Source organism: Pararge aegeria, chromosome 26 (genome assembly GCF_905163445.1).
Source record: "Pararge aegeria chromosome 26, ilParAegt1.1, whole genome shotgun sequence".
In the NCBI taxonomy this organism is placed as follows: Eukaryota; Metazoa; Arthropoda; class Insecta; order Lepidoptera; family Nymphalidae; genus Pararge; species Pararge aegeria.
This window is the reverse complement of record NC_053205.1, coordinates 7596075-7609448: the sequence shown is the minus strand read 5'-3', so window position 1 is coordinate 7609448 and position 13374 is coordinate 7596075. Positions and strand designations below refer to the sequence as shown.

Sequence of the window (13374 nt, the reverse complement as noted above, 5' to 3'; positions counted from 1 at the left end):
TATATATATATATATATATATATATATCACTTGCTTTTACATTTTTTTTATTTCACTACAAGAAGGCGTTGACTGCAATCTCACCTGGTGGTAAGTGAAGATGCAGTCTTAGATAGTAGCTGATTAAACTGTTAGGGAGTAAAGTAGTCATAACCTTAATCGGTATAGTCAAATATTTCTTTATTCAAATAGGCACATAGATGGCACTTTTGATGCGTTATTATATACAAAATGTGTACATAGCAGTGAGTAGTGATGGCGATAACTACAATCGTAAACTTAAAACTAAAGCTACGAGGGTTCCAATCGCGCCCTGGTCTAAGAAGAAGCCCACAAAAAACTTAGCCGGGTGTTCTTTTTGTTATCACCATCTCACATTGTCATTAGAAAATATTTAAGAAAAATAATTTATATACGTGACATCGCATCGGAACACTAAATCGCTTAGCGGCACGACGTTGTCGGTAGGGTGGTAAGTAGCCACGGCCCAAGCCTCCCAACCGACATTACCATTGCCTCGCTAAGTTTCTGCCCCCTTTTAATCGACTTACAAAAGAGGACGTTCTAAATTCGGTTGTATCTAAAAAAAAAAAATATGTTTGTTAGCTCAGAACTCTGGAGTTTATAAACCGATTTGAAAAATACTGTTTTTTGTTTGAGAAGATATACTTCGCTAGTGGTCCCATTTTCATCAGGTCAAGATTTGTTAAAAGGATCCTGGAGAAATTGAGGGAACTCGTAAAATACTATAGGGACACCTTAAGCGATTTCAGTATTTAGCTAGTAACTTGAGCATTTGCTATCGAAAAGTTTAAACCCCCCTTCTAACCTTGCCTTTATTATAAACGTGGGCTTACTAAGTCACGGCCCGTTTCTAACCAGCCTTGTGTATCTATATATTTTGTGTGCAGCATGGCGCTGTAATACCCCATCGGCGTTCTAAGTTAAAACCCCCTTTCTAACTTGGCTTTGTTATACATGTGGGCTTACTAAGTTCCTGCCCCCTTTCAAACTAGCGTTGTGTATGTGTACAGCACGGTGCTGACCCGACGCGCCGCAACCGTGACGGCTTAACGCCGCTGCAGCTGGTGCGAGCGGGCGACAGCGACACTGCGGACGCGCTGCGAGGTGACGCCGCGTTGCTGGACGCAGCCAAGCGAGGGGACCTCGCCAGAGCCAAGTGAGTGCATCGTCATCATAATTCATATCCACCGATAGACGTCCACTGCTGGGACATTAGGGAGTTCCAAATTCCACGGATCTGTGCCGCTTGGATCCAGCGGCTACCTGCGACGTGCTTAATGTCGTCTGTCCACCTTGTTGGGGGTCGACCAACGCTGAGCTTACCAGTTCGGGGCCGCCATTCCAGCACGTTGGGACCCCAACGTCCATCCTTTCTCCGAACTATGTGCCCGGCCCATTGCCACTTCAGCTTCGCGACTCGTTGAGCTACGTCGGTAACTCTGGTGAGTGAGTTAACACCCCCTTGTCTCACCCATTTTTATTTTGTTAATTTAGTTAAACGCCATATAGCGTGCACGGGAAAGATGGCGTTGCGCGAATTTTCGATTAAATTTATGATTGTGGAAAACCGCTGCCCCCAGTGGCGTGCACAGGAGCTTGGACCAGAATGATATATAATGTCAAAATCCACCTCTGTTGCCAGTTATATATGAAAATAGGGTAGGCAGCGCTTTTGTGCATGTATGAAGTGCACGCCACTGGCTGCCCCGCGGCATGCTTCGGTCACTAGACGCTTCGCCGGTCGTGGCCGGCACGTTAGAAAAACGTATTACTATATAAAAAAACTGCATAGCCGTCATATGAACCCATAACAGAATCTGCAGGGCACGCCACACATGAGAAGTATTCAGGCCGTAGTCCACCACGCTGGCCCAGTGCGGATTGGTGGACTCCACACGCCTTTGAGAACAATATATAAAACTCTATGGCGTGCAGGTTTTACGATGTTTTCCTTCACCGTTGAAGCAAGCGATATTTAAGTTGCATTAAACGCACGTAACTTAGAAAAGTTTGCGATTCGAACTTGCCCCTCGAAAGGAGGTAACCACCACTCCGCACTGGGCCAGCGTTGCGGACTACGGTCTTTAACCCTTCACTTATAAAAGATTTTAAACTAAGATTCTCGTGGTTAATCAACATTTCTTAAATATAATTCAACGAGTACATACCACGATAATATTTTGGATTTGTAAATATTACGACCCAGTTGCGTGGATCGTGGTCAGGACGGGACTGCGTAGGCACGAGATGTCAAGTTGGATGTCACGGGCATATTATCGTGGGATGTACCTGTTGAATCTTGTTATGGGGTAAAGCAGCTGATATCGAAACTATATTTATATTGCAGAAAAGAGCTGTACGGTCAATATATAAACTTAAATCACGCGAATCCCTCCGTGAGAAGTTTAAAGAAATAGGCATACTTACTGTAGCTTCACAATATATTTATAACAATATAGTATTTGTAAGACAACATATTAGTCTTTATAAACAAAAAGTGGACATAAACAGTCGACTTACAAGGAATGGTCATAAATTAGTGTCATCTGCATATCGTCTGCGTAAGGTACAGGGATCATTTGTGGGATTGAGTATACGCTTTTATAATATGATTCCTAAGGTGATTTTGGACCTGCCAATGCACAAGTTTAAAGAATTTGTTAAAACACATTTATTACAGCGAGGTTATTATACAACTGATGAGTTTCTTAATGACAAGGTTGCTTGGAAGCATCCGGCTCCGCTTTCATCTCTCACAAGATAGAAAAATGAATGTTAAAATATAAAATGTAAATTTTTGATGTTGGAAAAGAGCAACTGCTGAGTTTCTTGCCGGCTTCTTTTCGGTAGAATCTGCCTTCCGAACCGGTGGTAGAGTCACTACACACGGACAGACTTGACGTTTCAAAAGTGCTTGTATTAGGCCTACTTGAAAAAAATGAATTTTGAATTTTGAATTTTTTGAATTTTGAAACCTTCACTTATTATCCTAATTAAAATATCACTTGCTTCTACCTTTAAGGAAAACATCGTGAGGAAACCTAACGTAATTTTCTTGAAGGTGTGTGGAGTCCACCAAACCGCACTGGGCCAGCGTGGTGGACTACGGCCTGAACCCTATCTCATTGTGGGTGGAGACCCGTGCTCTGTAGTCGGCCGGTAATGAATCGATATGATTATGATGACCTATTCTCAATCTCAAACCTTTCAAATGTATAGATGAATTTTTTTTAAAATTAATAATCGGCCGAGGCGTTTCGAAGCGGGCGCGGCCACAAATACCGCGAAACGAGATTTTGTATATCTAAGGCAGATAAATTGTAAATTCAAAATTCATTTATTTCATGTACGCACAGTTTATAAGCACTTTTTAAACGTCAAGTCAGTCCGTTTGTACCACCGAGAAGAGCCGGCAACAAACTCAGCAGATTGAACAAAAAATAAAACCTTTTAATTGACATCTGTCAAATGGATTTGTTTCAGGAAATTAATAACACCGCAAAATGTCAACTGCAGGGACTCGCACGGAAGGAATTCCACGCCCCTCCATCTCGCTGGTAAGAGAAGAAAGAGAAGAAAGAATGATGGATTTTTTTATTGTGTTATAGATAGCGGAAGCGGAACAGTGCAAAGTTAGTTCTTGACTTACCTTTTAACTGACTTTGGTTCTGGGTTCAGTATGACTTCCAAAACGTTTCCTGGTAAGACTTCTACCATTAGAATTAAATGCATTTAAACTTACCACAAGGTAAGATCGCAGTGATACAACATAATTTTTAGTGATACATAAAAAAAAAAATGGTTAATCATATGAAAATAATATTAGGGCAGCTACCCCAAGTCCAAGGCCGTGGGTTCGATTCCCGAAAAATGTTTTTCAGTCGTACTGCTAATATTATAAATGTGAAAGTGTGGATTTTTGTTACTCAATCACGCAAGATTTCGCCACCGTCAACAAAATAAAAAGGGCGTAATGACTTTGAATGGTTCTTTAAGCGGGCTACAACAACCTCGAAGTGGCTGAAGCGCTGCTGGAAGCGGGTGCCGCGGTTTCCGCGCGAGATAAAGGGGGGCTGGTGCCCCTCCACAACGCGGCTTCCTACGGCCACGTGGAGCTGGCGGCGTTGCTGCTGAGGGCCGGAACCCCCCCCAACGCGGCGGACCGGTGGGGCTTCACCCCCCTCCACGAGGCCGCACATAAAGCCCGGACGCAGCTGTGCGCCTTATTGGTAAGTGATCTCGCAACCGTGAAGTCTCTTGCGAGTATCGAAATATTGTAACGTCATTGCAAAATGCACCTAATCTAGGTCGTTTTAGAGTTGCAAATCAATTAACACTGTTTTCACTTTGCCATGACCGCTTGCCGCAGCAGTGCGGACGAATTTGAGCTTTAAAATAAGGAAAATAAATTCCGCTTCACTCCATCCTGAGGAGACCTACATGCCTGAGAATTCTCAATCATGTTCTCAAGGGCGTGTGAATGTGACGTCTGCCTATCAGCACACGGCCAGCGTGTTGGACTACGACCTAAACCCGTCTCACTCTGAGAGGTAACCCTCAGAATGAGACGGGTTTAGGTTAATTAATGATCACGATAAACAAAGAAATTCAAAAATTCAAAATTAAAAATTCATTTATTTCATGTAGGCCTAATATAAGCACTTTTAAAACGTCAAGTCTGTCTGTGTGTAGTGACTCTACCACCGGTTCGGAAGGCCGATTCTACCGAGAAGAAGCCGGCAAGAAACTCAGCAGTTGCTCTTTTCCAACATCAACAATTTACATTTTACATTTTAAAATTAATTTTTCTATCTTGTGAGAGATGAAAGCGGAGCCGGATGCTTCCTAGCAACCTCGTCATTAAGAAATACAAAAATGTACTAATAAAATTTTTCAATATATACTTCACGCTTACAGCTGGCACACGGAGCTGACCCGTTCCTCAAGAACCAGGAAGGTCAAACGGCCCTGGAACTGGCGGGAGCTGACGATGTCAGATCCCTCCTCCAGGATGCGATGACAGGCAGCGCGGTCGCGGGCTCGGAGCACAACGTGGCGCCCCCCTCCCCAGCGCCATTACCACCCCCCCACTGTCCAGTGCTGCTGCCCAGCGGGGATACAGTGCCTCTACCATTACCTGTGCGTGTACACCAATTTTTTTCGGACTTCTGCCTTGATGGCAGGGCATGTCGGACTTGCACGGACTAACACCATTTTTAAATCGCATTGTAATTTAATATCGTATTAAACATTGTATTTATTGCCGATGTTTAATTTTGGTCAACTTGATGTTTTCAATATCCATTTTTTTTTTTGTTATCTTTGGATTCAAAGGCGTAGTAAACTCCCATTATTTTTTCTAATAATTTTTGGCTAGCTAATAAAAATGAAGCCTATGTTACTTTCCATTTGTTTAACTAACTATGCCAAAATCAAGTTGATCGTTTACTAAGTTAGGGCGCTATTCGCATTTGTTATACTAGTAAGGTTTTTGATATCCATCAGATATCATAATATTTGAATAATAAAAAAAAACCCAAAAAGGTAGGTAGGTATTAAAATCCGTTTGTTTAAAATTCAAAAGCTATCGGACAGTCATGTATTTACTTAGCTAATTTGTCACACAGGTTATTCCCACGAACTACTGGGCGGAAGGTTCCCGCGGTAGTTTAGAGGATGCGGCGGGCAGACCCGCTTCGGCGCTCTCTACATCTGAATCTCTACAAACTTTCTTGACCAGGTGAGTTGGCAGAATGCTGGCCACAACAATAATGACGGCAAAATCATATAGGAAGAGACGCCAGTTACGCCACCCCGACGCAAAAACGTCAGGGTGTTACAAGTTTAACGTGCGTGCGTGCGTTCGTGCGTACGTGCGAGCGTGCATGCGTGCACGTCCCAAGTTTTTTTTTTATTTTTTTTAATTTTAATTTTTTTTTTTTATAAATAAATATACTACGACAATACACACATCGCCATCTAGCCCTAAAGTAAGCGTAGCTTGTGTTGTGGGTACTAAGATAGCTGATGAATATTTTTTTATGAATATAATACACAGAAATACTTACAATATACAGATAAACACCCAGACACTAAAAAACATTCATGTTCATCACACAAACATTTTCCAGTTGTGGGAATCGAACCCACGACCTTGGACTCAGAAAGCACTCGGCCGTCGATTGAGAATGATAACGGTCCATGAATTATATTGAGAATGATAACGGAAAATTATAAAAGTAGACTAACATCTAATATTTTTACTATCCAACTTATATTTTTATTGAACTCTTGTGTCTTAGAGTACGATATGCATAGTACTTTACAATTATTTAGATTATTGTATACACATAAAACTGAAAAGAATATTTTATAATCGTTGAGTCATTTTTATCCGTTTTTCAATTATTCTATTATCAATTCCATCTGCATTATGAGTTTCACACTGGCACAAATGAGTCTATATAAAAAAAAAAAAAAAAATTTAATAAGACCTTTTTTAAAAAAAATTTTTTTTTCTCAGAATTTTTTAAAATTTCAAAAATCATCAAAAATCGACATACATTTTTTTTTCCTTATTGAAATTATTAAATTTAAAGAAAGTTATATTTATTGTTAAATTTGATTTATAATCTCGTGGTGAATTTTTGTCGATAATTTGATTAAATAAAAGGAAAAAAGTGTATGGAATTTAAATTTGAATATTAAGAGGTAGCTCTACGCAAATTAAAAAAAATTCTGAGCGACCTTTTAAAATTTGAATTTTTAATTGAAACTTTCAGGAATTTTCTTTTTGGTCTATAAAAATATACCGTAACAAGAAAAAAATTTAAAAAAAAATCTAAAAAATACTATACACTAAACGGTCAGCTGGGCAGCGGACTATAGGCGCCACCATATCGACCTTGGGTGCTCTGACGAGCGCCTGTCACTTTACCCCTACTCCTTGGCTGACCGTCACGCGACATGCAACACAACGCAACACACACACGTAAAAGTTTGAGACGATGTAATAAAATTGTCACTTTAATAAATTGCTCTATTCTCTCGTTTTGTCTCCAGTATCGGCTTGGAACAGCTGTCCTCGGTTCTGGAGCGGGAGCAGATCACCGTGGATATCTTGTCGGAGATGTGCCACGAGGACCTGCGGGCAGTGGGTGTGGCCGCTTACGGGCACCGACACCGGCTGATCAAGGCGGCACGACACAGCTTGCAGACACACTCCGGTGAGTTGCCCATCCAACCTCAAGTAGTGCTCGAGTGGCGGCAGGTCACGGTGGATACCTCATCGGAGAGGTGCCACGAAGACCTGCGGGCAGTGGTTGTGGCCGCTTACGGGCACCGACACCGGCTGATCAAGGCGGCACGACACAGCTTGCAGACACACTCCGGTGAGTTGCCCATCCAACCTCAAGTAGTGCTCGAGCAGCGGCAGGTCACGGTGGATACCTCATCGGAGAGGTGCCACGAGGACCTGCGGCCCGTGGGCGTGGCCGCTTACGGGCACCGACACCGGCTGATTCGGGCGGCACGACACACTCCGGTGAGTGGCCACTCCATCATGAGGTAGTGCTTGAGCGGCGGCAGGTCACGGTGGATATCTCATCGGAGAGGTGCCACGAGGACTTCGGGCAGTGGGCGTGGCCGCTCACGGGCACCGACACCGGTTGATTCAGGCGGAACGACACATTCCGGTGAGTTGCCTCTCCATCCTCGATTAGTGCTTGAGCGGCGGCAGGTCACGGTGGAGTTGGAGTTGTCCCGAGAAAAGCACGACTTATGCCATCGTTTGGAAATAGTACTAGTTGTTGAAGCGAGCAGGGTTAGAAAGTTTCAAGGCTATGTAAGAAAAACTGCGTATTTCTCCCCAGAATGGTACGGCGGCACGACTCTAGTGGACGTCACCCCCAGCACCGAAGAGTGCGGAGAGAACGGAGAGAGCGAGTTCACTGTTCTGGAGAGGGAAATGCAAGCCGGAGTACGTTTGCACAGGGACCACGCCGGCGGACACTTCACAAGATACAACATTGTTAGGGTGAGAGTTATTTTTTTATTATTATTTCCCTATTGCAACACAATTTCGCATTTGCCATATTAAGTATGGATCCAACGAAGGTGCACTCATTCATTTTTATTTTTTTAATTTTTAATTTTACTGCGAGTTAGCCCTTGACAGTTATCACACCCGGTGGTAAGTGCTCATGCAGTCTAAGGTGGTAGCGGGCTAACCTGTTAGAGTGTACGGTAAGTTATGACTTACCCCTTATTAGTTATGAGTTAGCATACTCCCGGGGTGCGGTCTTACGAAGGGTTCTTTCATTTGTGCATATTTTATTTTTTTTCTCTCTTCAAGGACTTTAGAAGGCACTTTTGAAACGTTGAGTATGTATGTTTGTAGTGACTCTACCATTCTTTCTATTAGTCATTAATACATTCATTTAGACGTTCAATTATTCCCTCATTCGTTCATTCATACAGTCATAAGTTCGTTCATTCATTCATTCTTTCATTCATTCATTTGTTCATACATTCATTTATAACGCCCTAAGTTCGTTAATTCGATCTATTATTCGTTCTTTCATTCATTCTTTCATTTGTTTATTCGTTCATTCATACAGCCATAATTTCGTTGAAACGATCAGTAATTCGTTCGTTCATTCATTCTTGTTTTCATTCATTTTTTCATTCGTTCTTTCAATAATAATAATAATAATAATAATTGTCTTTATTGTGTCTCATTTACACGGATTCTTATAATCTAAGGAACGGTAACAACTGTGTTAGTTAGAAACTGTGTTACAGCTATTAACGCCCACCTCCGGGCGGGGGTGGGCGTTAGTAGCTGCTATCATTCGTTCATAAGTTTGTTAATTAGTTCGTACGTTCGTTCATTCTTTCGTTCATTCACCCCACAGATACAGAAGCTGGTGAACGGACGCCTGTGGGAGCGGTACCAGCACAGGCGGCGCGAGGTGACCGAGGAGTCCGGTGCCACAAACGAGCGGATGCTTTTCCACGGCTCGCCGTTCATTAACGCGATCGTGCAGAAGGGCTTCGACGAGCGACACGCGTACATCGGTGAGCTGTTTCCAAGTGAAATCTTCTCTAACTTCAAATAGTATAGTTAATAGTATCAAATGAGTTTACTTTAATGCGGCTAAGTACTAAAAGGTCGTAGTGGTAATAAAAAAAATGCTTAAAAGTTTTTTGGAAAGGGTTCTTACGCCGGTAACCACGACACAGCGACACTAGCATGTCGAGGTCATCCGTGACGCGAAGTTTTAGCCTTAATGCCGTACTAAAAGATCGTAGTGGATATCAAAAATAAATAATTAAACCTGCTTCACCAAGCGATTTTTGGTGGGGCAAAAATGTTCGCGTCACCGACGACCTCGACATGCTCGTGACTCCACGTCGAGGTCATTCCCTAATGACGTTTATTTATTTTTTTGACAAACATTACGATCTTTTGCTACTAAGCCGCATTAACTTTTGGTAGGGTCAAACTTCACGTCACAGACGACCTCGACATGCTCGTGCCGTCATGTCGAGGTCACCGGTGACGCGACTTTTCGCCTACCAAAAATCGCTCAGTGAAGCCGGTTTAATTATTTATTTTGATATCCACTACGACCTTTTAGTACCGCTTTAAGGCTAGAAATCCGCGTCACGGATGACCTCGACATGGACTCTTTCCAAAAAAACTTTTAAGCATTTTTTTATTACTACTACGACCTTTTAGTACTTAGCCGCATTAAAGTACACTCATGTGATACTATTATGTGATAAATGCACACGCCTGTTTTAGTACCCCGCTTTCTTTATATATGTCCTTTTATATATTCCAACCATTTGCGTCTCTCTCGCACTGGCGATCTTTTCCTAACCATTTTATCTTCTAGTACATGTCTTGCGACAAAAACACTGCTCTCCTATTTGTAGGTGGCCAAAGAAAGCTATTTAATTAAATAAATAAATATACTACGACCATACGCACATCGCCATCTAGCCCCAAAGTAAGCGTAGCTTGTGTTATGGGTACTAGGATGACTGATGAATATTTTTACGAATAATATACATAAATAGTTATAATATACAAGATGTTCGTCACACAAACATTGAACCCACGCGCTTGTCGGCCGACTCGGGGACTTATTTTACAACAGTTGCATAAATAACAATTTTCCAATTTGTTCCTACAATATCACCAGGCGGCATGTTCGGCGCGGGTATATACTTCGCGGAGCACTCGTCCAAGAGCAACCAGTATGTTTACGGCTTCGGAGGCGGTTCCGGATGTCCGGCGCACAAAGACCGCTCCTGCTACCTTTGCCACAGGTCAGGATTAATTCCTTAATGTCAGAATGAAACAGAATGTCAGACTTGGCCGCATTCGATTTCAGACTTCCGAGTGGTGGCTGCAGATCAGAATGCCAAGTGTTTTCTACCTACGCTCCATCATCATCATATCGACTTACTTATTCGATCGCGTAAAAGTTAACCAAGATTTATATGGTATCTAGATAGCGCCATCTAGTCACTGTACGGAAAACCGCACTAAGGTTTTTATGGTATCGATGAAGCGCCATCTAGCGACAGTACGGGAAACCGTACTAAGATTTTTATGATATCTAGGTAGCGCCATCTAGCGACAGTACGGGAAACCGTACTGAGATGTTTATGGTATCGAGGAAGCGCCATCTAGTGATTGTACGGGAAACCGCACGAATATATATATGGTATCTAGGAAGCTCCATCTAGTGACAGTACGGGAAACCGCACTAAGGTTTTTATGGTATCGATGAAGCGCCATCTAATGAGTGTACGGGAAACCGTACTAAGATTTATATGGTAACTAGGAAGCGCCATCTAGTGACAGTACAGGAAACCGTACTAAGATTTATATGTTAACTAGGAAGCGCCATCTAGTGACAGTACGGGAAACCGTACTAAGATTTATATTTTAACTAGGAAGCGCCATCTAGTGACTGTACGGGAAACCGTACTAAGATTTATATGGCTCTCGGGAATGCAGGTTTCCTCACGATGTTTTCCTTCACCGTTGACGCAAGTTATGTTTAACTGTTTAAAACGCACGATCTGTTTTTATTCTACTTCCATGTTTGTTTGTGTGTCCAGACAAATGCTGCTGTGTCGGGTCACGTTAGGACGCGCCTTCCAGCTCGCGAGTGCTATGAAAATGGCGCACGCCCCGCCAGGCCATCACAGCGTGGCGGGCACGCCCTCGCACGGTGGCCTTTGCTTTCCTGAGTATGTGGTGTATAGAGGAGAACAGGTGAGTTTACTTCAATCTCTCAAGAATCGTCTATGGCATCCTTGTCATGCCATCAAAATCTCTCATCCCTCTGAGACAGAAAACCTGTGATGTATGTATCGATATTGGACGGCCGACTGGCGCAGTGGGCAGCGACCCTGCGTGCTGAGTCCAAGGCCGTGGGCTCGATTCCCACAACTGGAAAAAGTTTGTGTGGTGAACATCAATGTTTTCCAGTGTCCGGGTGTTTTATATCTATACAAGCGTACCCAGCCTGCTTCGCCGGGCTAGATTTTGCTCCTTATTTTATTTACACAATAAACTTACATCATTAAATTTTTAATTTAAGTCTCATAATATGTTAAATCATTTATTTCTCTCCGTATTCATTCCCTTCTATTCTCTTCTCGAGCGGGTGAAGATCATTATCTACACCCATGTACACCCAACAATAGAATATCATCATAGTAAATAAAAGCTGTATTTCACAGTTTGACAGTTCAAAAATAGGAGTGCTCCGATCGTCACCAAACTTTACAGGATTACTCGCCAGCTCAATCCGGAGATTCCCTGAAAGTTTCATTGAAATTGGTCCAGCCGTTTCGGAACATACCCACACACTTTCTCTTTTATATATATATATATAGATTATAAGTATTTATGTGTATTGATATTGATCAGTCATCTTAGTACCCATAACACAAGCTACGTATGCTTTGGGGCTGGATGGCGATGAGTGTAAAAACAGAAAAAAAAAATATGTATATAAAAAACGATAAAAAGAAAGAAAAGAATATTTAATGCAGAGCAATATCTTCAGACCTCCCCGGTGCAGCAATTTGAGAAATTTTATAATTTATGAATTTTCTCTAGTCCGGTCTGGTGGGAGGCTTCGGCCGTGGCTGGTTACCACCCTACCGACAAAGACGTGCCGCTAAGCGATGTAGTGTTCCGGTGCGATATCGCGTAGAATCCGATCAGGGGTATGACTACCATACTCCCTAACAGGTTAGCCCGCTACCGTCTTAGACTGCATCATCACTTACTACCACGTGAGATTGCAGTCAAGGGCAATTATTGTGGCAGAGCTAGTCCGGAGCGGGCGGAGTATGGTGTTGATGATTTTTTTTCTGTCCACAGGCTTATCCAGAATACCTGATCACCTACCAGATAGTGTGCGAAGAGACCGCCACGGGCGCGGTGTGAGTGTCAAGGGACATTGTTTAACGTACAGTATTACGGAAATGTATGAAAAATAAATACAATTAGATTACGCCGATCGCTCGTTGCGAATGACGTCATCGGTACGCGTTCGAAACGCATTTTCATTGGAATGAAACGTTTTCATGAAGCGCTGCGTATGTGAGGGAGATTTCAAAAAAGCATGCCAGAAGTGGCCCTTTGTGGGAATCATTATAGATGCGGTGGATATATTTCCATTGCTCGATAGAAAGAAAATTGTCGGTGCGGACGATTTCTAAAATGCATGCCGGAATTGGAAGGAACACTTTGGGGCTGGAGCCCATTTTAATAAGTTAGGAACACAATCTGCTTGCGGGCTACTTCCATAAAACATGCCGGAAAGCCCGCATTGGGGAACATTAATCCATTTTATTTGATCGATACAGAGCATGCTTGAGGAAACCATTTTGCATGCGGGCGATTTCTAAAAAGCATGCTAATAAGCACACCTTTCAGAAATCGTCGGGTGATATTTCATTGGTCGTAAGCCATCCGATGGGTATTTCCTGTGTGCTGTGCCAAAAAATTTAATACTACGGGAGATTTTCCCAAACGCATGCCGATCACTGCCACGTTGGTGAAATGGTTAGCCTTTTAAACTACCGTGACCTACAGAACATGTTGCGTTGTTTAGTTTTTTTGTTAAGAAATTATAAATTACAGCACGGCTAAGATGGGCTAGGGAAAAGGCAAAATGTATATCGTTTGTACCCATTCTCCAAGCATGTTAGCCTTCGTGCAAATAGTATCCTAATAATATACTTTTCATGTCAAACGGGTTTAAACTTTTTCTTTCCCCTGTTGCTTTGCTTTGGCATATGGATAAGCATTAT

General features: G+C 42.5%; 1 protein-coding gene across 1 annotated transcript in view; it reads left to right on the top strand.

Moving 5' to 3' along the window:
• Positions 1 to 13374, top strand: part of LOC120635072 (poly [ADP-ribose] polymerase tankyrase) — an 89057-nt gene extending 75683 nt beyond the window's left edge. Inside the window, exons 14-24 of the mRNA XM_039905980.1 lie at positions 1035 to 1180; positions 3508 to 3581; positions 4021 to 4253; positions 4942 to 5163; positions 5652 to 5764; positions 7087 to 7250; positions 7896 to 8059; positions 8940 to 9102; positions 10236 to 10362; positions 11164 to 11320; positions 12440 to 13374. Of these exons, the coding sequence (XP_039761914.1) occupies positions 1035 to 1180; positions 3508 to 3581; positions 4021 to 4253; positions 4942 to 5163; positions 5652 to 5764; positions 7087 to 7250; positions 7896 to 8059; positions 8940 to 9102; positions 10236 to 10362; positions 11164 to 11320; positions 12440 to 12505 (1629 nt within the window). The 3' untranslated portion in view covers positions 12506 to 13374. The remainder of the gene's footprint in view (positions 1 to 1034; positions 1181 to 3507; positions 3582 to 4020; positions 4254 to 4941; positions 5164 to 5651; positions 5765 to 7086; positions 7251 to 7895; positions 8060 to 8939; positions 9103 to 10235; positions 10363 to 11163; positions 11321 to 12439) is intronic.